The sequence below is a fragment of the Vombatus ursinus genome, unplaced genomic scaffold (genome assembly GCF_900497805.2).
Source record: "Vombatus ursinus unplaced genomic scaffold, bare-nosed wombat genome assembly UNPS02014775.1, whole genome shotgun sequence".
Classification (NCBI taxonomy): domain Eukaryota; kingdom Metazoa; phylum Chordata; class Mammalia; order Diprotodontia; family Vombatidae; genus Vombatus; species Vombatus ursinus.
In genome coordinates, this window is record NW_020954553.1 from 10,122,353 (window position 1) to 10,148,904 (window position 26,552).

At 40.9% G+C, this 26,552-nt stretch overlaps 1 protein-coding gene across 11 annotated transcripts in view; it reads right to left on the reverse strand.

The window, feature by feature from the left end:
- The window catches only part of MACF1 (microtubule-actin crosslinking factor 1), a 375,956-nt gene that overhangs the window by 110,364 nt on the left and 239,040 nt on the right, over positions 1-26,552 (reverse strand). For 9 of the 11 annotated variants that reach the window (XM_027864643.1, XM_027864645.1, XM_027864642.1 and 6 more), the window contains 7 exons: positions 23,620-23,776; positions 12,971-13,088; positions 10,646-10,708; positions 9,568-9,809; positions 7,417-7,546; positions 6,826-7,025; positions 1,566-2,061 (listed from right to left, as the gene is read on the reverse strand). In XM_027864643.1, coding sequence (XP_027720444.1) covers positions 1,566-2,061; positions 6,826-7,025; positions 7,417-7,546; positions 9,568-9,809; positions 10,646-10,708; positions 12,971-13,088; positions 23,620-23,776 — 1,406 coding nt within the window. The remainder of the gene's footprint in view (positions 1-1,565; positions 2,062-6,825; positions 7,026-7,416; positions 7,547-9,567; positions 9,810-10,645; positions 10,709-12,970; positions 13,089-23,619; positions 23,777-26,552) is intronic. The other 2 variants (XM_027864644.1, XM_027864638.1) reach the window with 1 other exon arrangement.

Below are 26,552 nucleotides of genomic sequence, written 5' to 3' on the forward strand. Positions count from 1 at the left end.
TGCTGACTTCAAATCCAGTGTTCTGATAATAAGCCTAAAACTCAGGAAGGATTGTTTCTCTAATAATTATGATTCCTATTTGTTTATTGCTTGAATGTTTGCAAAAGTTTTTAAGATCTATTTACACCCCCATAACAGCCTCCTATGTTGATGGGGCTTCATTAAGGTGGGGGAACCATAACAACTGCACCACACATAGGACAGCTGGGAGAGGACTGATTGTTAGTCAACACTACTTCAAGAAGGACCACCAGAAATTCAGGAGACACCAGAATCACATAATTTCATATTCAGAACCTTAGGGGCCACTTCATACCATTATATTTGGAGAAGAATCCCTTCTACATTCTAGCAGGGAGGAGCCTGTTACCTCCTGAGGGAACCCATTCCACTTTTGGATAGCTCTCATTGTTAGGAAGCTGTTCCTTATGTCCAGATAGGTCTGACTCTTCATAAATTTTACTAATTGCTCCTAGTTCTTCCTTCTGAGTTGAAGCAGAATAAATCTAATCCCTCTTCCATGTGACAGTCCTCTGAATATTTAAAGACAGTCATCATATCCCCTAACCCCTAAGTCTTCTCTTCTACAGATTAAACATCCCCAGTTAGCTCCTTCAGCTCACAGAGCACTGGAATTGGAATGAGAAAGACCTGAATTCAAATTTGGCCTCAGATACTTACTAGCTGTGCGAGCCTGGGGCAAGTCACGTAACCTCTATTATCTGCCTCAGTTCCTTCATCTGTAAAATGGGGTTAATTATGACAACTACTTCCAAGAGTTGTTCTAAGGATAAAATGAGATGATATTTCTGAAGTGCTTTGCAAACTTTAAATCACTAATATAAATACTAGTTGCTACTATTGTTATCATTATCGTCATCAATGTCATCATCATTATTGTTATGCATGGTTTTGAGGTCATTCACCATCTAGGTGGTCTTCCATTGAATTCTCTTCCACTTATAATAACAACAATGATAATAACTCACATTTATTTATTAGGTGCCAGGCATAATGCTAAGCACTTTACAATTATTATTTTATTTGAGGGTCACAATAACCTTGGAAGGTAGGTGCTATTATTGTTCCCAGTTTTCAGATAGGAAACTGAGGCAAACACAAGTTAAGTGATTTACCCAGGGACACACAGCTAGGACACGTCTGAGGTCACATTTGAACTGGGGTCTTCTTGACTCAAGGCCCAGCACTCTAGCTACTGTGCCACCTAGCTGCCTCAATCAGAAACCCTAAGTTTAAATCCTGGATTTGTTAGTTCCTACTTCTGTGAAACTGATCATGTCACTTAATCTCTGGGCCTCAGTTTTCTCATCTGTGAATGAAGAGGATGAAGTACATGATGTCAAAAGTCTCTTCCAATTCTAAAATCTATGATCCTATAACTCTATAGCTGGTATTCTACTCATGGATAAGAATCATACAGATGAAGAGGAAACTTGATTTCAGAGATTAAGAAATTCCTTCCTGAAATGAACACATCCTATATTCCAGGGACACAGAAAAAACACCTTCTCTGGCATCAGAGAGCGTTTCTAACAGCATCTCACCTGCTAGGTCTTCTAAGCCCTTGAGAGGGAGGGCAACTGTCTCTAGACGCTTCCTCAGCTCATCCTTGAGGTACTGCTCCCCTATGAGTGTAGACAGCTCATCACACAGGGTCTGGGCCTCAGTGATTTCATGGTCCAGCTGCTCCAGGTCAGACCGAATCTCACTTGTCTCTTCCAGCTGCTGTTTCACAGCAACAGGTTGGGTACTGATGGCTGACTGGTCATTCAGTCGTTGTCCAACAGCCTTTACCCTTTCAGATAAGTTCTGGAGCAGCTCCTGATACTGAGTGCTTTTGATGAGAGCCTGGTCAATCTGGGTGGACCGGGAGTTAAGCCTGTCTGTCAGCTCAACCCATTTGTGATTGATGCTTTGGAGATCTTCCTCTACTTGGCTAGTGGATGGAGAGACATCTCCAGGGCCAGTCAGAATGCCCTGAGCTGCTTGGTTCAGCTGCTCATGCTGTGGCCTGCGAGCTTCAAATTCCTTTAGCATAAACTGAAACAGAAATAACACCAAGGTGTTTAGACAGAAAAGACAGATCTAAAAACACTGTCAAAACAAAACTGATTTTAGATCTCTCCAAACAATTGCCAATGCCTTTGGAAATAAACCAGAAAACAATATGAACTGGGCTACTGTGCCAGAGGGGTGTGGGGGTGAGGTGGGGGTGGGGGAGGAGCACTGCTATTTATAAAAACTTGTTTGGAAAGGATCTCTCCTTATTTCCACTTCACTTCTCTTTCTTATCTGTTCTGCTCTGCTGAGTATCAGTCACTAAGGGAAACATACTGAGAGCTGAAGAAGCTTGTTCTCTCAAAGTTATGGGGATCTAAAAAATTTTGGTCTCTGGAAGACAGAAAAAGTACTGGAGGACTAAAATCAGAGGATCCAAGTTCAAATCCTGATTTTGTCATGTACTCCTTCTGTGATCTTGGTCAAGTCACTTACTCAGTGGGCCTGTTTCCTCACCTGCGAATGACGGGAATTGAGCTTATGACCTCAAACATCTCTTGCTGCTCTAAGTCTATGATCCTGTAACTCTAAAGCCAGGATTCTGGTCACGAACAAGAATCATACATAAGGAGGGAAACTTGGTTTCAGAGATGTGCAGAGGACTGAAAAAGCTTTCTTTGTGGATTATTTTCTCTTCAGGACAGACATATGGTCCTGCCTCTGACACTTACTAGCTGCATAACCAGCAGCAAGAGCCAACGTCCCTGAGCTGGAGTTTCCTCATCTGTAAAATGAAGATAATAATACCTGCTATATTATTACCTTATAAGATTGTTGTGAGGCACAAATGAAATAATGGATATAAAGTGTTTTGCAAACATTAAAAAGATATGGATGGGGACTGAATCTGTGATTTCATAGTATTAAGGCACTCTCAGATGAGTTTAGTGACATTATCATGACCAATTCAGGCTAGTACCTTCTCTGCAAGTTTTAAACATTAAAACACCGGTAACATTAAGGTACCATATAAATGGCAGATATTATTAGAGGTTCTCCTTTCTGAGCTCTTACAGAACTTATAATCAGAGCCAATTTAGTAATTAGATGTATATGGGCCATCTCTAACTTACTGATGAGTTATATTCTAAAAGTCATTTTCCCATGGAAACCATGCTTTAAATCAAGGCTTATTTTCCCCACTGAAATATCATGATACCAATAGTAATGTTTCAATTATAGATATCCACCATTTATAAAACTTTTTCTATGGGGAAATGCATTTCAATATACCAGAAACACGGCACCTCCTTCTTGGTGGCACAATTTATTTTTAAAAAATATTTATCATGGGGGCAGCTAGGTGGCGCAGTGGATAGAGCACCTGCCCTGAAGTCAGGAGGACCTGAGTTCAAATCCGGCCTCAGACCAAACACTTGACACATACTAGCTGTGTGACCTTGGGCAAGTCACTTAACTCTGATTACCTCACCAAACAAAAAAAAAAGAAAAGAAAAGAAAAAATATTTATTGTGAAATTAACAAATACAAAATAAAATTGGTATTTTCATATAAATACTAGAAGAGAAAAAGAGGACTGTACATGAAACTGCAGATCTCTATTATTTACAGCTTGCTTTAAAAAGTTCAATCTATAGTTTTTAAAGCTCCCCTGCTTGTTTGTGCTTCTTTCTGGTCTTCCTTCTGTTCTTTTCTATGCTCTTTAAAAAAGATACTTCAATGACCCTCTTTCATTTCTTTTCTTTTTACCTTCCCTACTATCCTTCCCTATCCCCTTTTCCACATTCCACAGGGGGTAGAAGAGGAACCCGAGAAAAATAAAAATAAAAGAAAGTCCCCATAACAAAAGAAATTTTCATATTGACTATGTACAAAAATATAGGTCTTAGTCTGCATCTCAGGTCCATCACTTCTCTGTCAAAAGGTAGGTAGCATGCTTCATACCTCCCTAATGGACTCATGGTTGCACTCACCACAGCAGCTGAATTCCAAACCTTTCCATCCCACCTCAAGCTTCCCACGGCAACTCCTCCCCTAACCTTCTCACTGAGAGCTTTGCCTCATATCATACTTGACTGAAATAAAAAAAAAAAACAGGAAAAAAGACCAAAGCATACTTGACTGAAAAAGACACTCACAGAGAGCTTATCTCCTCCCACACTGTCTTCTCCTTCACCCTTCTCACATAAAGAGGTAGTCATTCTCTTTGCCACAGCAAACTCCTCTTCATGTACCTTTCATGCCATTCTATCCCACTTTCTTCAGAAGACTGATAGCATCCCTACTTTCACAATCTTCAACATCTCCTTATCTGTTAGCTGCTTTCCTGACCCTTACCCTAATTCTGACTCTATGTCTTCCCCATTCTTTTAAACAAACAAACAAAAGCTGTCACCTGGTTTCTACCATCCCCATTAGCTATCATCCCATATCTCTCCTTTCTTTTGTGGCTAAATGCTTCAAGAAAGCCATATACAACTGGGGCCCCAACTTTTTCTCTTCTTTCTTATAAACCCTCTGCAGTCTGGCTTGCCACAAGCTCTTAATTACCACACCTATGGCCTTGTCTCAGTCCTCATTCTTCTTGATCTCTCTGCAGCCTCTGACACTGTCAAATCGTCCTTTTCTCTTGGATCCTCTTCTCCTCTCTAGGCCTTCATGACACTGTTCTCTTCCAGATCTCCTCCTGCCTGTTCCTTCTCAGTCTCCTTTGCTGAACCTTCTTCCAGGTCACAACCGTTAACCCTAGGTATCCCACAGAGCTTTATCCTGGGCCCTTTTCTCTTCTCCCTCCCTCCTATCTCCTTGGTGATCTCATCAATTCACATGGACTCAATTACCATCTTTACAGGATTATTCTCAGATCTACTTGTCTAGTTCTCACCTTGTTCCTGACCTCAAGTTCTGAATCACTATCTGCCTCTTGGACAGCTCAAACTCAACATGTCCAAAGAAGAATTTTCCCTGCAGACCTTCTCTTTTTCCAAACCTACCGATTATTGTTCTCCCAGTCACTCAGGCCTGACACCCTGATATCAGCCTTGACTCCTTATTTGCATTCACCCCACACGTCTAATCTGTTTTCTTGTTGTTTCTTCCTTCACACCATCTCTTATGCACATCTCCTCTCTTCACTCATTCAATCACCACAATGGTACAAGCTCTTATCCATTTACACCTCAACTAATGCGATAGCCTCTTGGTTGTTGTCTTGGCCTACAGTCTCTCCCCACTCTAGTCTATGCTGCCAAAGTGATCTTCTTAGGTCACCCTCCTATACTTAACAAACTCCAAGAGCTCCTTATTACTCCCAGGATCAAATATGAAATCCCCTGATTTTTTTAAAAGCCCTTCACAACCAACCCCCTCTTCTTACCTTTTAAGTCTCATCTAGACACTCTAAGATCCAGTGACATAGGCACTCCATGCCTGTAATGCTGGCCCATCTTGCCTCTGCCTCCTGGCTTTCTTCAAGACTTGGCTCCAAACCCGTCTTTATTCCCCTATACTGCCTAGCATACTGCTAGACAGACAGCAGGCATTTAATATATATTCATATGCAAAGGCTTCAATTGCTCCCCTAGCTTTTGGAAAAGTATCTTCAGTATCTAAATTACAGTATCACAGATTTTTTTACTTTTTTTTTGTTTTGTGAGGCAATCGGAGTTAAGTGACTTGCCCAGGGTCACACAACTAGTAAGTGTCAAATGCAAGTGTCTGAGGCCTGATTTGAACTCAGGTCCTCCTGACTCCAAGACAGGAGCTCTATCTACTGTGCCACCTAGCTGCCCCTGGTATCACAGATTTAGAGCTGGAAGGAACCTCAGAAATCAGATGGTATCACTCCCTTACTTTACACATGAGGAAACACAGGCATAGAGAGATTAAAGTGACTTGTTTAAGGTCACAGACCTGGTACAGTGAAAAGGTTGTTATTATTGTTGTTGAGTCACTTTTCAGTCACGTCCGACTCTTCATGACCCCATTTGGGGTTTTCATGGCAAAGATACTGGAGTGGTTTGCCATTTCCTTCTCTGGCTCATGTTCCAGATGAGGAACTGAGGCAAACAGGGTTAAGTGACTTGTTCAGGGTCACACAGCTAGTAAGTGTCTGAGGCCCAATTTGAACTCAGATCTTCCTGACTCTAGGGTTGGCAATGTATCCATGTACTACCTAGCTACCCTTACAGGACGAGGACCTGGGTTCAAATACAGCTTCTGAGAGTTAGCACCTGTGTGGCCTTGGACCTTAACCTCACTAGGCCTCAAATTTCCTCATGTATAAAATAACAGTAGTAGTAACAACAACAGCAGTTATAAATAGCTAACATTTATGTGGTATATTAAGTTGGCAAAATGCTTTCCAAATCATTTTATCCTCCCAAAAACCTGGGAGGTGCTATTATTAGCCCTGTTTTACAGATGCAGAAACTGAAGTAGACAGAGGTGAAGTGACTTGCCCAGGGTAGCATAAATAGTAAGTATCTAAGACAGGATTTGAACTTAGGTCTCCTGATTGCAGGTCTGGTGCTCTACCCACTGTACCACCTAGCATGGTGAGGGCTAGACTAGAGGATGGGGGCAGGATTTGGGAAAAGAATAAGCATACCAGGTAGTGATGCCCTGAGTTTCTATGGCATTCACTGTGTTCAACAGAAATGTGAGCAGACCCCCAAAGGAAGGTAACAGGTCAAGCCCTGATCACTAGGACTGAATGGCCTCATCAGAAAGGACTCTCAGTGCCCTCATGCTGCTGAGCCTTCACAGTCCTGAGTTCTTTCTCACCTGGACCTGTTGCTTCTGTGCATTCAACATGTTGGGATCGATGGACAAGGGCCCCAGAACACTCATCATCAGCTCTTTCTCCGTCAGCCAGGGCCGCAGCTGGGCCTCAGCAGTGTGGAAGTTTGCTAGTTGGTTTGCCGACTCCTCCAGTTTCTGCTGCCGTGCCGCCGTCACCTCATTGGCCCGTTCCCACCGGGAACCTGGACAAAAGAAATGAGCAGAGATTGGTCCTTCACTCTCCCTTAGCAGTCAGGCTTCTTCTTAGAGTTGCCTTCCTGATGCATCCCAGCATCAATCATTTTACTTCTCCTTTAACAAAACAAGTCAGGATAAATTATGAATGTTCTTAGTTTGTCCAAGCAAGATAACCTTTCATGTTATGGGGGAAGCCTCTTTTTGGGAGGAGCAGGGTTATATTTGGGTTTCTCTTAAATCTTGTCTAGTCCTTTGGTATGTCTGTATGAGTTAACCAATTTTTTTTTCCTTTTCCTGGCATGTAAGCACTTTTATAAAACACTGCATCTGTCTCAAAGAGGTAATAAGGAAGACCTAGAAATTAGAGAGTTCAATAAAATCTCTGCAATAACTTACTGAGTTCCTCCTGCATTTCCTTCCAGTGTTTTGCTTCCTGTGAGTTGGGATACTTCTTCAACAAATCAGCCAGTGCTTCCTTTATTTTGTGGATCTTTGGAGAATTCTGTTCCAATTCTGCCAAGAAGGCCTAGAAGCAAAAATCCCATCAGTATAAGATGAGAAACAAGAAACTATGCTAGGAATGAGACTCAAAAATGACAGAGGGAATAAGGCAACACAAGCTGTGTCCCTGATTTTACAATTATTCTGCTAGTGAGGTCCTACAACATGACACAGAGATGCACTAAAGAAAAGAGAAAGGCTCCGAAGATGCTATCAAGGAGGCAGCTTTGGATGACCTTGTGACACAGATTCATCGTAGAAAATTCCCTTTGATGTTCTTTGGGCCCAAGACCTTAGCTGGTTTAGGCCAACAAACAAAAACCATCAGGGGAATCTCACTCATAGCTATAAAGGGAAAGAGACCCCAAGATATCTCACCTGATGGTGTTCCTCTGAGACAAGGCCCTCTTTCCTCTGCCTCCTCTAAGCTCAAGGTAGTTTTGCACATGCAGAGGACTGAGTGCTTATTTCCAGATCTGAGAAGGGGAAGACCTGCTTATATATGCTAGGCACTTGTTTGGTTCCTGTCTAAGGCTTCTCCCCTTTCCATCCCATCAGCTCAGCTAGGATACTTTCCTAGATACATTAACAACTGTTAAATAATCTTTTATGCCTTGATTTCTACTGTAAAATGTCAACCTAGAGGGCAGGGGTAGTTTCCCCCCCCTTCTTATTTTGTTTTTGTATTGATAAATCTTGTTTTTAAAAAGCCTCAATAATCCAGAGGCCGATTTTCTTATTTGTAAGCACACTGTTGGGGCCCACTGCTAAAAAAGATGATAATGACTAAGTATAGTGTTAATCTTGAATGTTAAGAATTATGTAGTAGGGTGTGTGTGTGTGTGTGTGTGTGTGTGTGTGTGTGTGTGTGTGTGTATGTACAGTCCCAAACATAAGCATATTTTCCTACTAATATATTCTTGTCTTTGTCTCTTTAACAATGACCCTCACTATTTTCTGGCCTCATGAATTTATTATAACTGTTGTTTACCTACACCCCAAATGAAAGTTCAGAGAAGTGTTATGGTGAACTGCAGAAAATTATGCAGATTCCCTTTATGAATGGACTGATGTGTCCAGTAAAGATCCAGGGCAAGCAAAGTGATAGCCCTGTATTCCTCCCGAGTCAGATTATCTAGGAACTATTGTGTCCACTACATTTTGGAAGGATATTAGACACTGACCATCTGAAACATGGGGGTTGAACACATGGGTGAATAGGTACTCAGTTTCATTCCATAAAAGGATTGGTTGAAGGAACTAGTAAAGATAAGAATTATGGGAAATATGATCACTGCTCTCTTTTGAAGGGGTACTCCATGAAAGAAGGGTTAGACTTGTTCTTCCTGGTCCCCTTGGGAAGGACTAGGACTAAGGAGATACCAATGTAAGAGGACACAGATTTCCATTCGACACAACAAACCTCACATTGGAGTTGTCCAACAATGGAATGGGTTGTTTCATGGATCAGTGAATTCCTCATCTCTGGAGATATTCAAGCAAAGGCTGAATGACATTTTTTAGAGTCATTGTAGAGAGAGGGAATTCATATTCAAGTACAGGTTGACCTGACTGGCCTCTGAGGTTTTTTGTTTTTGTTTTGTTTTGTTTTTTGTTTTTGTTTTTTTTTAGTGAAGCAGTCAGGGTTAAGTGACTTGCCCAAGGTCACACACAGCTAGTACGTGTCAAGTGTTTGGTCTGAGGCCACATTTGAACTCAGGTCCTCCTGACTTCAGGGCTGGTGCTCTCTATCCACTGTGCCACCTAGCTGCCCTCTGAGGTTTCTTCCAGTGCTAAAATACTATGAATTCCTTTCTACGACTGTTCTTTCTAAACTTGATTAAAGAGCTCAAATGTAAGGAGAACAAGTTCACCAAAGATATTTTGGAAACCTTCATCTCCTCAATATCAAATACTTTGCCCACCAAAGCCTTACCAGCATCAATGCCTTACTTATGCTCTCTTAACTTGTGGCAAAACTCTAGTTGAGTAGGTGAGTGTTCCCTGCAGTCTAGGAAACTGTTTCTGTTGCCATGGAAACCATACCTTATTACACTCAGCTTGGGCTCTCACTGTCTCTGTTTTGGTTGGTGATGAAGAGGTATCAAGGGCTTTCAGGGCCTGCTCTTTGGATTCAAGCCACTGCAACAGAGAGCTTGCCTCCTCCTGAACTTCCTGCATGTTGTTGAGCATGGCCAGCAGGTTATCCCGGCGCTCCTGAAGCACCTCGCCCAGCTTCTCATACTGCTGGTTCACATCCGACATGTGACATTGGATTTCTGTCAAATCTAGTTTCAGAAAAACAGAAGGCAGATCAGAAATAGTTCCTTGAGCTTGCTGCCCATCCTCCCCCTTCTAGTGGTATCCTGGTATAGTGATACAGAGCATAGCACTTGATTCCTCCTTTCCTAAATCTAGAATTCTGGGTTAGATATCACTTACTGCCTTTTAGGACTAAAGTTCTACAGGTGCTATTTCCCACCCCCGCACCCCCCAGGTTACAGTAGAGATTAAGAATTTCCTGTTTACTTACACAGAACAAAACTGCCCCTATTCATCTACCTCTTGGCTCTAGATTTGGCTATTTATCCAGCTGTATGACCTCAAAGGGACAAGTGACTAAGGAAGGAGAAGACTAAAGCTAATGCCGATGCCTTATCAGGACTGCCAAATCCCCCTGTTTTTGTATCTGGCAGAATGCTGCAGCAGATGACCTCTAAAGAAGTCATACAGCTCCTGCCTTTTGTTTGTCTTTCTCTGTAAGGCAGCCTCAGAAGCCCAGGGTGGAAGTGACCTTGGATGCCATCTAATTTGAGCAGCAAACTTAAACCTCCAGGTCTAGGCCTAGCTCCGCAAAGACTTCTGGTGTCACAAGTGGCTCATCTGCCCAACCTAAGGTACTAACCAGGGCTACAACTTCATTCTCTTGGGAATTTGGAAGCCCAGTTTGGCTGAGATAAAGGAGGGGGAGGATTTATAATACTAATTATTATTATTTTTGGCCTTCATCATACAGATCCTGTCAGCGGCTCTTCTGTCCCCATGGAAACAGATACAGATGCACACACAAACACTGCCCTAACACATCCAACTTAGGGGTTGCTGTCATGTTGGTATAGCTCACCTTTGCAGGTGTGGTATCCGTTTACACTGCCTACAGAGCCTCCTAGAGAGGGCGGGACAGAACCTGAGCAGAAGGACAAGGAGACAAACAAAGGGCAAGACAAACGGTTAGGAGCAATACGCTGTTGCACTCATCACGAGATGAGGCGCCAACAGGTTAACATAGCACAAGACAACAGAGCTCATGGAAGGAGACAGATCATTCCAGCTGCCAGGCAACAAAGGGACATTTCAAAGCACTGATAATCCACAGCTCTTTCTAGAGGATAATTGGATTCCTTTCTTCTTATAGTTCCTTCTAGGTCAGATTCTTTCTTTAACCAAAGCCATTTCATCACATCATTTCAAATGTGCCCTATTTCCTATTTTCTGCCCTATTTGCTTGAGGCAGGTAAAAGTCAAACCAATTATGTCTTTAGAAGTATGCTAGTCACATTTTTATACTGGGAGAATGTATTTTTTTTTTTAATCCATGGGAGAGACACGGTGGAGGTGAGAAACAAATTTTACATGGTATTGTTTTTTCTGATGGGTTTTTTTTTTTAAACCAAACCTGTAGTTTCGCTGAGCCGAGGAACTCCTGGTGAATAAATTTCCACTATTGATACAGATTGCCAACTGCTCTGCAACTGATAATCTTAGAAAGTTTACTGGGTTTAACTGACTTGCTCAGGTTTTCCCAGCTCCACAAATGGCTCTTTATCCATCACACCACGCTGCCTGTCAGAGTACTGAGGTTTCTTTAGAGTCAATAGAGGTTTGTTCATTAATATCAATGACCTTTAGAAATATATTGATAAATGGGAATCGAACCTGGGGACCATAGCAAAAGGAGCTCATGTTCAGCAAAGTTATGAAAGAGAGCTATTCTTAGACCGCTCCTTCAGGGTGCAGGAATTTGTTCCCACCACTCCATTACCTTGTCAACTTCATGTTTCAAGAAACTCAGTTCTAGGAGCATTCTAAAGAGTGATAATTTGAGGGGTTTAACAGTTCTTAGAGTCATAATTTTACATTCATTTCTATCCAAGATAGATTTCTGCATTTTGTAGATTTCTGAGGCTGATTGAAGCCAAATCACTCTACTGCACAAAAAAACAAAAACAAAAACAAAACCCCACTACAGACAGGATTCAGGAGCCTTAAGTTGCATTGATAGTTCTGTTATTTATCTAATGTATGCTCTTAATTAAGGCATTTAATCTTGAGTTAAATGGGACTATTATTAAATTTCTTAATAGGGATGCTGTGAAGATCAAATGAAATTATATGCAAAAGACCTCAGAAAAATATAAAAGGTTATATACAAGTGTAAAGGATTACAATATTATATCCATCAAATCTAGTATCTACAAGACCTGTTAGACTGTACATTGATAAAAAAAAAAACCCACACACAGACATTTCTGTAGTATTCTAACATTTACAAAGCACGTTTCTCAAAATAAATTAATGACTGAGGTAGTGCAAGTATTACTGACATCATTTTACCCACAAAGGAGGTGGGGATCGGAGAGGTAAAAAAACTTTTCCATGGTCACAGAGCCAGTAAATGTCAAAAGTAAGATTTGAACCCTGGTCTCCTGGGTTCTACATCTGTTCTACATCTGGATCACCCACCCTCTTCAAACACTGCTGCTTTAAGCTAAGAGCAACAAAACAACAAGGCCAATATTCTGAGGAGGGGACAAGAGAGAAAATGCCTTTAGCCAGAGTCAGTGGGACAGATCACAAGAGGCAGCTCAGGAGCCAGGGACTCATTCCTTGGGCTCTATGCAGCAACTAGGATAGTCAGTTAAAGTTTTAAGGTGACCTTTGGTTGGAGAACCCTTTCTCTGTTGGCCAAAATGCACGTGCCCCTTGGGTGCAACCGTTGTGTATATCAGGTCCCTGGGATGCACAGCTGTGGCTTCCCAGGAAAAGTGTTAGAATAGGCAGGCTGGATCCGGGCTTCGTCTCATCAGACATTGAGAACTGAACCACACTCACTCTCGAATGAACATTTCCCCCAATCAGCTGCCTTAAGACAGGAAGTCCCAACTTAGTGTCTTTAGGTTATTTTCCAGACTGAAGGGGACATCAGCTCCCTGTACTAGGTAGGTGCAAGTCTAAGTTGCCTGGGCTGTTTTCTTCTAATTAAGGTGTTGTGGAAACCTTCCAGAATAGTGCAATTGCTACTACGGTACAAAAGGGAGGACAAGGTGCAGGAGAGGCAGCTTAGTGGACACCCTTTCTTTGGGTTAACACAGTACCCAAGAGAAGTCAAGACCTACTTGAGGTATTTTATTCACTACCCTTTCCAAGTCACCACTGGGCTGTTTCTTACCTGTCTTGGATTGTGTTTCAGGTGCTGTAATCTCCACAATCAGGTTTTCTAAGGCCATGCCTTTGTGGTTAATTTCTTCCACCTGGGGTCCCTTACTTGTCCAGTCATCCAAAAGAGCCTATTTAAAAAACAATTCAACAAATATTTTTCAAAACATTATCTATGTACCTACCCTGTGCTTGACACAGAAGCTAGCTACAAATATGAAAATTTATATAGTTCCTGACCTCAAGGAGCTAATAGAGGGTAAGACATATACAAGTAAGTAATGATACAGAGAGGAAGAATGTGATGTGGATAAATTCTTGCAAGGGCTCTAAGGAAATTAGAAGGTGGAGAGATCACTTTCAGCTGGGTGGTTCAAGGAAGAATTCATAGCAGAGATGATACATGAGGTAAGCTTTAAAGGAGTAGAAAGATTTCAATAGGTAGAGATGAAGCAAAGGCACTTTGTCGACAATAAACATTTATTGAGCACCTACTATGTACCAGGCACTGTGCTAAGCACTAGGGATCCCTTTGCCCAAAAAGATCATAGTTTAATGGGAAGAGAATACACAACTATGTACGAGTAAGAGCTATATAAGACAAATTGGAAATAATCAACAGAGAGAAGGAACTCCAATTAAGGGAGATCAGTACAGACTTCTGGTAGATGGTGGGATTTTAGCTGGGACTTGAAGGCAGCCAGGAGGTGATGAGGAGGGAGAGAATTCCAGGCACGGGAGATAGCCAAAAAAAAAAAAATTCCTGGAGTTGGGAGATGGAATGTTGGTGTTCAAGGAATAGCAAGAAGGCCAGTGTCACTGGACTGTACTAGGTAGGTGCAAGTCTAAGTTGCCTGGTTCAGTCACTGAAAAGGTAGTAGAGAGACAGACTACTGAGCACCAGAGGATTTTATGTTTGATCCTGGAGGTGATAGGGAGCAACTGGAGTAGGCGTGGTGACATGGTCTGACCTTCACTTGATAAAGATCACTGACATCTGAATGGAGGATGGACTAAAGTGCAGAGAGACTCACCAGTAGGCTTTGCAATAGTCCATGTATGAGGTGATGAGGGCTGGCACCAGGATGGTAGTAGTGTCATTGGAGAACAGGATGGCAGTATGTAAGAGATGTTATGAAGGTAAAATCAAAGGGCCTTGGCAATAAATGTACAGAGATAGGAGAGAACAGGATGAGTCTGATGGTGGTTCTGTATCTTGTCTGGGAATAAAAAAGCCAGGACCAAATGGAAAAGGCATTTTGAAAAAAGAACCAATAAAGTGTGGTAACATTGGCCATAGAGATGAAAGATAAAGTCTAGAGCAACTTATTCATGTCATGGACTCCACTGGTAATTAGGTAAAGCCTATAGATTCCTCCTCAGGATAATATTTTTAAATCCATTAAAAAAAATAAGATTACAAAAGAAACCAATCATACTGAAATAGTTATAAAAATACTCAAAAAAAATAAGTTTATGGGTCCCAGGGTCCCAATTTAGAATTGTGGCATGAAATCTATCAATGGGAATGAGGTTAGAATTCTAACTCAGTTTGGGGGGAAAACATGGAGAACAAAGCCATTCACTTCTGCAGAGCACCCTGTCTCACAATAGAAAATTCTATACTAGCATCACATTCTAGAAGAAATGTCCTGGAGAGTCTTGGGCTTCAAAAAGATGGGATGAAGCCCAAGTTCTCTTCTGAGTCTCTTTCATCTCCTTGGGCTCCATGGAAGCTGCCATTCCTCAATCCATCCCTGGATCTTCATTACCACCCTCTCTCTCAGTTCCTGATTCTAGACTAAAAAGTGCTGGTACTGAACATGCAGCTCTGGACCACCATAAATTCACGTTGTCTGACTTCAGTTTGGCCTTTGCCTCTGTCAGACAATTTTTTCATCTGTCTCTTGCTGATTTCCTGGCAGACTCTCCAATGCAGCTGTTCCTGGCCTTTTCTGTACTTAAGTCCCAAATTTTCTGCCTCCCTCTCAGCATATTACCTCATCTCCTTCTGTCCTGAGAAGATACAGGGGCCACCAAGCTCAAATGCCCTTTCTCTTCTTTGGCTTTCCTAACAGTACATCATGAAGGGTTTCCTCTGCCTACTCTTTTGTCTTAATCACTGGTCCTTCTTCTTTCTAGCCGAAAGCATACCCTGACCTTCTGCTTACACTTCTATATACATCTTCCCTCAGATAATTTATCTGCTCTCAGAGTTAACAGTCATATTTGGCCTCAGATATACCTCTCTAGGCCTAAATGCTCACCTGATCTCAGTTTCCTATTTTAGCTATCTAAAGGAATTGCCAGCTGGATTCCACTGAAAATGCCTGTGTATCAACTCAAAGGGAAGTGTGTTACAAGGCTCTTCCTTTGGGTCTGTTACAGATCAGAGAATTCTAGATTACAGATTTAGAGCTTGGAGGTCATATTGTCCAACCTCCTTCCTTTACATTTGAGGAAACTGAGGTGCAGTGATGATGTAACTTGTCTGAGGCTGTATCAGAAGCCAGACCAAGCCCTGTCCTCTGACCATGTACAGAGCTCTTCCCACGATCCACATTGATGGGGCCTAAGAGTTCAACATGCATGATTTAATAACATTTTTATTAATGAATGGATGAAGAATCTATCCTCCCAACAGGTTAGAAGGACAGAGGAAAGATCTCTTTCCTCCCACCTTGTCTGACCACTTCTCATTCTCCTTTGCTGACTCATCGTTGACACCATGCTTCCCAAATAGTGGGTGTTCTCCATGGTTGTGTCTTAGGTTCTCCTCCCTCTATACTATCTTTCTTGATAACCTCTTCAGATCTTAACTGTCATCTTATATGTAGATCATTCCATATCTATGTAACAGCCCCAGTCTCTCTCCTGAGCTTCAATCCTACTTCTCTAGATGTCCATTTGATATTTCCAACTAGATGTCCCAGGGAAATCTAACTCAACATGTATTATATCTGAACTCATTTCTCTTTCCTTCTTAACCTGCCTTCCTATTTCTGTCAAAGGTACCACCATCCTTCCAGTGATCCAGGTTCATAATCTCAGTGTTATCCTCAATTTGTTACTCTCCCTCACCTAATATATCCAATTGGTTGGAAAATATTTCCATTTCTGCCTTTATAACATCTCTCCTATCTAACCCCTTCTCTCTACTTACCCAGCTACCATTTTAGTTATGGCCTCATCGCTTCTCATCTAGGTTATTGTGACAGCTTCCTAATTGGTCTCCCTGCCTCAAGTATCTCACCATTTTAGTCCATCCAATGGGCAAAGTAATTTTCCTTAAGTATAAATCTGACCAAATGTGACTCCCTTACTCAACCAACTCCACAGTGGCTTCCTATTGCCTCTAGGATAAAACATAAACTCTTCGATTTAGTTGTTAAAGCCTTAAACAACCTGGCCTCTATCTTTCCAGCCTCACTGGACATCACTCTCCTGTACTCTGTGATCTAGCCAAAAACTGGCCTCTGTTTTTCACTCATGCCACTCATCTTTTGTTTCCCTACCTTTGTACAGGTCATTCCTGATACCTAGCATGCACTTCTTCCTTACTCTTAGGATCTGAGTTCCCCTTCTTCCTTTAAGACATAGCCCAAGCACCATTTTCTCTATGAAGCCTATTCTTGAGTCCTCTACCTTCCCATGCTCTCCCTACCAAACTATTTACACTTAATTACTTTGTATATATTTGCATTTATATTTATGCTACATATATACATACATACATATATGTATGTACTGGTCTTACCCATTAGAATGTAAGTTTGTTGCAAGTAGGTATTACTTCAGTCTTATCTGTTATAATGTAAGTTTGTTGCAAGTAGGGATTACTTCATTCTTTGTACTTGCATCCTTAGTCCCTAATATATTATGGACATTTAATACATGATTGCTTATTGATTGGTCACATTTGTAGGTCACAGAAAGTTAGCAGAGATAGGTAATATCATAGGTAGCAGAACCAAGATACAAAATAGCCTCAGTTGGGGGGAACACTGCCCAAACCAAAAAGATAAAACGTAACAGGAATATAGGTAAGTTTTTCATTTCAGTTTTTTAAAACCTGGTTGTTAAGCAGTTCACGTGAAAAAGATTTGGGAGTTTTAGACTACTATAAACTTAATATAAAGAAATCATGTTATGCAATTGCTAAAAATGCTGATATGACCTTAGGCTGGATAAATTAGGAGGGCTATACTGTGATTCCCTTCTCAAGGAATCTGTCTTGCTGTGGAGGGAACTCTGGGTACTCAATATGTATGACACTCACTATTCAACTAAAAACAAAACAAAAATAAAAAAATGCTAGGAAAACTGGAAAGCATTTTGGGAGCAATTACATTTTTTTGACCTTTTTTCAGTGAGGCAATCGAGGTTAAGTGACTTGCCCAGGGTCACACAGCTAGTTAGTATCAAGTGTCTGAGGCCGGATTTGAACTCTGATCCTCCTGACTCCAAGGCCATGGCTCTATCTACTGCGCCACCTAGCTGCCCCAGCATCTACATTTAGACCAAGCCTCATACCACATGGAAGATAAGCTCTAAAATGATACGTGACTTAGATATAAAGAGTTGTATAAAAAATAAATTAGATTCGCGTGTCTCCAGAATGCAGAACTAATCGGAACTTACCTTTCAGATCTATGGATAAGAAAAGAACTGATGACAAAATAAGGAATACAGAGGATCACAGAAGATAAAACAGAAAATTTTGATTACAAAAAAGTAAAAAGTTTTTGTACAAACAAAACCAATGCGCCTAAAATTAGAAGGGAAATAAATAGTGAAATGGGAAAAAAATCTTTGGAGTAAGTTTCTCTGATAAAGTTACAACTGCACTTAGAAGATATATAAGAAACTGACTCAAATTTACAAGAATAAGAACCATTCCTTACTGATAACTTGTCAAAGAATAAGAATAGGCAATTTTCTAAGAAATCCAAGTTATCAATAGCCATATGAAACATGTTCTAAAACACTAATAATTAGAGAAATGCAAATTAAAGCAACTCTGAAGTTATACTTATCAGATTAGCAAAGTTAATAGAAGAAAAATAACAAATGTTAGAGGAACTGTAGAAAAACAGGCTCATTTGGGGCAGCTAGGTGGTATAGTAGATAGAGCAACAGCCATGGAGTCAGGAGAACCTGAGTTCAAATCCGGCCACAGACACTTAATACTTACTAGTTGTGTGACCCTGAGTAAGTCACTTAACCCCAGTTGCCTTGCCAAAAAACAAACAAACTCAATAGGCTCATTAGTACATTGTTGGTAGTAATGTGAACTGGAACAGCCATTCTGGAAAACAATTTAGAGAAATTACTAAACAATGCACACCATTTCACCCAGAAATATCATTATAGACTCATACCTCAAAGAGATCAAAGAAAGAGATAAATGAGCCACATTTACATAAGTGTTTACAGTACCTCTTTTATTGTAAAATGGCAAAGAACTGGAAACTAAGGGGTGCTCATCAACTGGAGAATAATAGCCAAAGAACTTATGGCATACAAATGTTATGAAATATTTCTGGTAAAAGAAATGATGAAGGGGATGGTTTCAGAGAAAACAAGTCAGTCTTGTATGAACTGATACAAAGTGAATTCAGTAGAACAAAGAGAACAATATATACAATGACAATATTGTAAAGATAAAGAACTTTGAAAGAGTTAAGAAGTCTGATCGATGTGATGACTGACAAGGATTTTAGAGATCTGATGATAGAGCAATGCTATTCTCTTCCTAACAGAGAGGTAAAGAACTCAAGATGCACAACGACACACACATTTTAGGACCAATGTGGGAATTTGATTTGCTTGACTTTGCATATTTGTTACAAGGGGTTTTGTTTTTCTTTATTTCTTTTTATTTAACGGAAGTAGGGAGAAGTGGGAAGGGAGAAAAAAATAAATGCTTGTTAATCGAAAACAACAACAAAGGCTATGAGGCTGAAACATAAAACTCTGGTAGATCTTAACAAGCTGGAAGGCTTCAAGTATGGGCTTGGCATTGATCTCTGTGTCTGTTTTCCAAGATCCAGACCAGCTAAATATAGAAAAGCTTATCACCAGAAAATGGCTAGCCACCAGGTGATGAGATTTTTACCATGGTAATTAATGAAACTGTCTACCAACACATGAAACGAATGATACCTGTAACTATGGAGAAAGCATCCAAACTGATGAAATCACTGTCCATTCAAAGAAATAGTCAGAGGAAGGGATACTATGATTCTAATGAATTCTGTTCTGATCAGAATTTCTCTGGCTGTCCCTCATGCCTGGAACTTGCTCCCTCCTCAACTCTACCTACTGATTGACTTCTCTGCCCTCCTTTAAAATCCCATGCTCCCTCCTCAACTCTACCTATTGATTGACTTCCCTGATCTCCAACTAAAATCCCATCATTTATTTATTTTTAAGAATTTGAACTTTTTGTTATTTAATTTTGTTATTAATTTTGTTTTTAAGATGTATATTACACACATATACACACATACATATATGTATTTATATATATGGTAAATTAGATCTAACAAGGTAGTGACAAAATTGTTCCATATGGATCCCTCTCCCACTAGATCCCTGTCCAGTTAGTTGCCAAGTACTGTTGGGCCATACTGTCTCTTACGTTTGTCTATTTTTTTTCATTCATATAGCCTTTGCATTAATACAGGCCATTATCAACTCTTGCCTGGACTTATTTTTTTTATGATAATTTTTATTTATTTTTTTGTTTTCAACATTTACTTCCACAAGATTTTGAGTTCCAAATTTTCACCCCTCTTGCCCCTCCCCCCACCCCAAGATGGCAGGCATTCTGAATATTCCTTCCCCTAGTCTGCCTTCCCTTCTATTTCTCCCCCCCTTATCCCCTTCCCCTTCAATTTTCCTGTAGGGCAGGATAGATTTCTGTACCCCATTTCCTGTATTTCTTATCTCCCAGTTGCATGTGAAAGCATTTTTTTTAAACATGTGTTTTTAAAACTTTGGGTTCCAAATTTTCTCCCTTCCTCCCTCCCCTCCCACCCTCATTGATAAGGCAAGCAACTAAATATAGGTAATATATGTGCAGTTATGCAAAACACTTCCATAGTAGACATGCTGTGAAAAACTAACTCTATTTCCCTTATTCCTATCCCACCCCCCCATTTATTCTATTCTTTCTTTTGACTCTGACCCTCCTCAGAAGTACTTGCTTCTGATTACCCCCTTTCCCAATCTGCCCTCCTCTCTACCATCTCTCTACTCTCCTGTCCCCTGCCCCCCCCCCATTTTCCTGTAGGGTAAGGCAGATTTCCACACCCAATTGAGTGTGTATGTTATTCCCTCCTTAAGTCAAATTCTATGAGAATAAGATTCACTCATTCCCTCTCACCTTCCCCCATTTTCCCTTCACTGTAAGAGCCTTTTCTTTTCTGTTTTTTTCTTTGTGAGATAATTTACCCTGTTCTACCTCTCCCTTTCTCCTTTTCCTAGTATAATCCTCTCTCACCCCTTAATTTTATTCTCCAGATATGACCTCTTCATCTTCAACTCACCCTGTGCCCTCTATCTATCTATCTATCTATCTATATATATATATATATATATATATATATATATATACACACATATAATTTTTTCCCTCCAACTACCCTAATACTGACAAAGGTCTCATGAGTTACAAATATCATCTTTCCATGCAAGAATGTAAACAGTTCAACCATAATAAGTCTCTTATGATTTTCTCTTTCCCGTTTACCTCTTCATGTTCCACTTGAGTCTTGTGTTTGAAAATCAAATTTTCGATTAAGCTCTGGTCTTTTCATCAAGAATGCCTCAAAATCCTCTATTTCACTGAATGACCATTTTTCCCCTGCAGAATTATACTCAGTTTTGATGGGTAGGTGATTCTTGGTTGTAATCCTATCTCCTTTGCCCTCTAGAATATTATATTCCATGCCCTGTGGTCCCTTAATGTAGAAGCAGCTAAATCTTGTGTTATCCTGACTGTGTTTCCACAATACTTGAATTGTTTCTTTCTGGCTGCTTGTAATATTTTCTCCTTGACCTGGGAACTCTGGAATTTGGCTATAATATTCCTAGGAGTTTTCCTTTGGGGATCTCTTTCAGGAGGTGATCAGTGGATTCTTTCAATTTCTATTTTGCCCTCTGGTTCTAAAATATCAGGGCAGTTTTCCTGGATAATTTCATGAAAGATGATGTCTAGGCTCTTTTTTTGATCATGGCTTTCAGATAGTCCAATAATTTTTAAATTCTCTCTCCTGGATCTATTTTTCAGCTCAGTTGTTTTTCCAATGAGATATTTCACATTGTTTTCTAATTTTTCATTCTTTTGGATTTGTTTTACAATGTCTTGATTTCTCATAAAGTCACTAGCTTCCAATTGCTCTATTCTAATTTTTAAGGAAGTATTTTCTTCAGTAAGCTTTTGGACTTCCTTTTCCATTTGGCCAATTTTGTTTTTTAGAGCATTCTTCTCCTCATTGGCTTTTTGGACCTCTTTTGCCATTTGGGTTAGGCTATTTTTTAAGGTATTATTTTCTTCAGTATTTTTTTGGGTCTCCTTTAGCAAGCTGTTGACTTGTTTTTCATGATTTTCTTGCAAAACTCTCATTTTTTCCTCTACTTCTCTTACTTGCTTCTCAAAATCCCTTTTGAGCTCTTCCAAGGTCTGAGACTTATTCATATTCTTCTTGGAGGCTTTGGATGTAGGGGCTTTGGCTTTGTTGTCTTTTTCTGGTTGTATGTTTTGATCTTCTTTGTCACCAAAGTAAGATAATATAGTCTGATTCTTTTTGTGCTGCTTACTCATGATCCTGGCCAATTACTTGAGTTTTAAACTCTTTGTTAAGGTAAAAGTCTGTTTCCAATGTGGAGAATGTACTGTTCCAAGCTTCGGGGGCTTGTACAGCTGTTTTCAGAGCTACTTCTAGGGACCTGAAAATTTTCAGTTCTTCCAAGGTGTTATGATAAGAGGCGAGGTGTTTTCTCTCTACCGCCACAAGAAGCTTCACCACACCAGCATTCCTGCCCCTCAGAAATGTGGCCCAGATCCAAGCACTGGTAAAGCAAGAGATTCCTACCTCAACACTGGCAAAGAGATCCCTGCAATCCCCCTCTGATCGGCCACTCGATTCTCCCTCAGTCTGTAGGCCAGAAGCTCAGTAAACAGCCATGGCCCCAGGAGTGGCTGAGACCTAGCTCCTTCTCTCACCGCAGTCACAGACTTTTCCCACTGACCTTCCAAGTTGTCTTTGGCATTCGTGGGTTGAGAAGTCTGGAAACCACCACAGCTGCCCACAATTCAGTCCTCTGAGGCCTGTTCCAGGTTCGCTGCAGCCTGCGCGCCCACGCCAAACTACGCTCCTCTCCCAGCCCAGTGCGATATACCTTTCTGATCAACCGTCCAGGTTGTCTTGAGCTGGAAATTTGTTTCACTCTGTCTTTTTGTGGGTTCTGCTGCTTTAGAATTTGTTTAGAGCCATTTTTTATAGGTATTTGGAGGGGTTTGCGGGGACAGCTCAAACAAGTCACTGCTTTCCCTCTGCCATCTTGGCTCCACCCCCTAAAATCCCATCATTTATAGGAAGCCTTTCCTAATCCCTCTTAATTCTATTGCCTTCCCTCCATTAATTATTTCCTATTTATCCTGTATATAGCTTGTTTGTACATATTTGTTTGCATCTTATCTCTCCCCCTATTAGACTGTGAACTCCTTGAGGGCAGGTGCTATCTTTTGCCTCTTTTTGTATCCCCAGCACTTAGCAGAATGTTAATTGATTGATTGATCAGACCACATCTAGAGTAGCGAACAGCACATTTCATGAAGGACAGTGATAATCAGAGCATACTTAGCTCTTTCTCATGATGGCAAAAGGCCTGTAAAGCATGCTATATAAGGAATGCTGTAGTTGAAAAGGTGGGGCCTATCCAACCTGCAACAGAAGAGACTAAAAGAAGATGCCACGACTTCTTCAGTTATCTGAAAAGCTATCACAGAGCAAAGAGAACAGATGAACATGCTTTCCAATGGCAGAACTAGAACCAAAGGGTTAAATTTAAAATGACACAGACTGTGGATTAAAACAAGAAAATGTTCTAAAATCTAGAGCTCTTTACCAAAGGAATGGGCTGTCTCTCACCTGAGCAATTAAAAGAAAGATGAGATGATCCCCTGCCAAGTGCACTTAGAAAGGGTATGTGCCTTTGACAAGCTCTCTAAGGCTCCTTCCGGCATCCCGATTCTAAGCCTTTCCTGAAGGCTCGAGGCCAGAAGGGCTCCTTCCTTCTCTGATCTATTAGCAGGCCCAACAACAAGCACTGGGAATACAGGTAAGGCTCATTAAAGACTTATTGTGCATATATATATATATGTTCAGTGCCATGCTACATGGCAGACTTAATTCCCACAAGACTGTTAGATTTTGACAGTATGAGATTATATGATTTCCGTGACTGGGTGGAACTTACCTATCAGAGCCTGAAGGATTTCAGTCCTGAAGATATTCCCAGGAGCTGGGATTAGTGAGCTGATAATTTCTGGTTACCATCTACCATCATGGCCACAGTTGAATTAAAAGGCCTCTAAACCATTATCTAGAGCAAATATTCTGACAGACACAATCCAGTCATTTCTCTGCCTACCTCAAGGTGCTCAATCTGCTTCTGGAGCTCTCTGGTGCTCATGGAGGTCTCCAACACTGGCATATTTCCTTCGTTTTCCTTTAGCCATTTCTGTAGGGCTCGAACCAGCTTCCGAAATTCATCCAACTGTTCCTGGCAGGATGATGTATCTTTTTCTCTGCCAAAGACAAGTTTTTGTTTTGTTACAGAAGGGAGAAGGTTCTGCATGGAGCACATCTTGAACACACAATGGAGCTAATCATGGACTCACAGCAGCCCAAAGAGCAGTGGACCTAAGTCAAGAGAGGCCTGTATTCAAATCCAGCAATTACTAGATGAATAATCATGGATAAATCACAACTCACTCTTAAGTCTCATTTTCATTACCTATAAAATGAGGATGTCAATAATTGTACTATCTGCTATAAAATGATTGCTGATTTATTAAAAAAGCATTTTATTTAAGCATTTACAATGTGCAAGGCACTGGGTACAGTGCAGAGTATTGTGGGGAAAGTACTTTGTAAATGTTAAAAAGTTATAGAAATTTAAGTTATTATAATTTGGGCTATTTTTCTAGGTGAAGAGTTTGGCTAAACCACTATATATGCCTGAAAGCAGCCCCACTCAAGAACCTGGTTCCCTCAAAGGCTAGGGATGACTGTCAGGTTCACTCTGGAATGGATCAAAAGGACCAAGAAGGGACCTTGTTCTTTCCCTTATATTGTTAGAAGCATTCTGCCTAATCTATATTCTAGGGCTGAGCTCTGTTTTTCTTGGTCCTTTTCACTGAAATACAGCAATAGATTATCATTTGATGCCTTGAAAACTGACTCCTCTCACAGTAAACAATGTGCCAGAAATTAAAAAAAAAAAAAAAAAACAACAGTACCATGAGAAGGGAGAAGTTAGCCACAGGGTCTTCTGCATTGGAAGTGGCCATCAGCAAACACTCTGATGAAAACTCGAGGAAGCCTAACCAGTTCATAGAACTTTAAGTCATGAGACTTAATGGAAGGAAAACCTAGGGGACTTTGGGCCCTTAACCTTCTCTCTCCTCTTTTCTGCTTAAAAAAATCTGTCCTTGCTTTATCTGTGTTGGTGACTCCTACTATCCTGCAAAAACCCAGGCTGGCAATCTCTAAAGCCTCAGTGAAGTAGCTGGGCATTTGGAAGTTCTCACTAAATTGTGAGCTCCTCAAAGGCACGACCTGTGTCCTGTCTGAACTTTGTATCTCACACAGTGCTAGGCACAATTTTTTTGGACATAGTAAGGGCTTAATAAATGTTTGTTGAATGAATGAAGGTTGTCATCCACATCTTCCATTGTAAAGTTGGCATGGATTTCTTTTCTTGGAGCAGCTTGAACTTATCTCCTGTCTCTCATCAACTACCCCCAAAGCACATTTCCTAAACCAGACCAAAAGAGATGGAGCCAATGCCAGTCCACCTACCCCTCAATCAAATTGATGGGATTCCCTCTAATTTTTAAACAAAATTTCAGATGCCACTCTGATCCCACATGTTTCCCCCCGCCAGCCCCACCACACTCCAAGTTGTTCCCAGGTATCATGGAATTTAGAATTCGAAGGAATCTTAGTGACCATCTAAAGGTTTCAAGGGCCAGGCCCCTTGATTCCATAGTCCACGTTGCATCTTTAAAAAATACCATTGTTGCTTCTTTTAACAATAGTCAGCAAACACTTATTAAGTGCCTACTATGTGACCATCATTGTGCTAAGGGCTGGGGATACAAAATGAGGTCAAAGACAGTTCCTGTCCTCAAGGAGCTCACAATCTAATGGGAGAGAAAACAAGCAAACAAATATGTACACACATACTATAGATGGGATAAACAGTTAATAATTAAGAGAGGGAAAGACAGTAGAATTTAAAGAGAATGGGGTAGCCTTCCTGCAGAAGGTGGGATTTTGGTTGGAACTTAGAGGAAGCCAGGGAAGCCAGGAGGCGGAACTGAGGAGGGGGAGCATTCCAATCAGGGGACAGCCGCAGAAAATGCCTGGACTGAGAGGTGGAGTGTCTCATTTGTGGAACAGCAATATCCTGTATTCAATGAAATAACCTTCTATTTCATGACTATTACTGAGAGGCATCACCCTTAGCTTTATATTAAAAATTCTTTTGGGAAAGGAGGAGGACCAGGCTCCCAGCCTGGGAGGGAAACTTCTAACCTACAGTGATTCAAATTCAAGTCCTTGGTGTTACCTTGTCTGGCAGAGGAGAAATGAAAAGTGGGTTATGTCATTTATTCATTCAATAAGTATTTTTTAAGTGACTACTTATGTTAGGTGCCAGGAATAAAAAAAACAAAATAGAAATAGCCCCTGCCTTTCAGGACACTGGTTACTGGGGAGAAACAGTATACAAGTGAAGATGAAGGACTTTTGTCTAGTCAGAGGACAAAGCACTAGCAGGAGAAGTGTATGACTCAGGAAAGGCCTCCTTGAAAAGGTGGCACCTGAGCTGAGCCGTGAAGGAAGCAGGGAATCCTAAGAGAAGGGGAAAAAGGGGGCTCATTTATGAACTATTACACACCAGGCACTGGGCTAGGGTCTGGGAATACAAAACCAAAACGATACAGTCCCTGTCCTCGAGGAGCTTACAATCTATTCAGGGCAACACAGACACTCATTATACACAAGGTAGTTTTGAGGGAATGGAGAGGCACTACCAGCTGGGAGAACCAGAAACAACTTCAAGTAGGAGATGGTGCTTGAGCTGAGTTTTCTTAAAGGGAAACTAGGGAAGGGCAGCTAGGTGGCACAGTGAATAGAGCACTGGCCCTGGAGTCAGGAGAACGTGAGTTCAAATCTGGCCTCAGACACTTGACACTTACTAGCTATGTGACCCTGGGCAAGTCACTTAACCCCAAATGCCTCACAAAAAAAAGAAAGAAAGAAAGAAAGAAAGAAAGAAAGAAAGAAAGAAAGAAA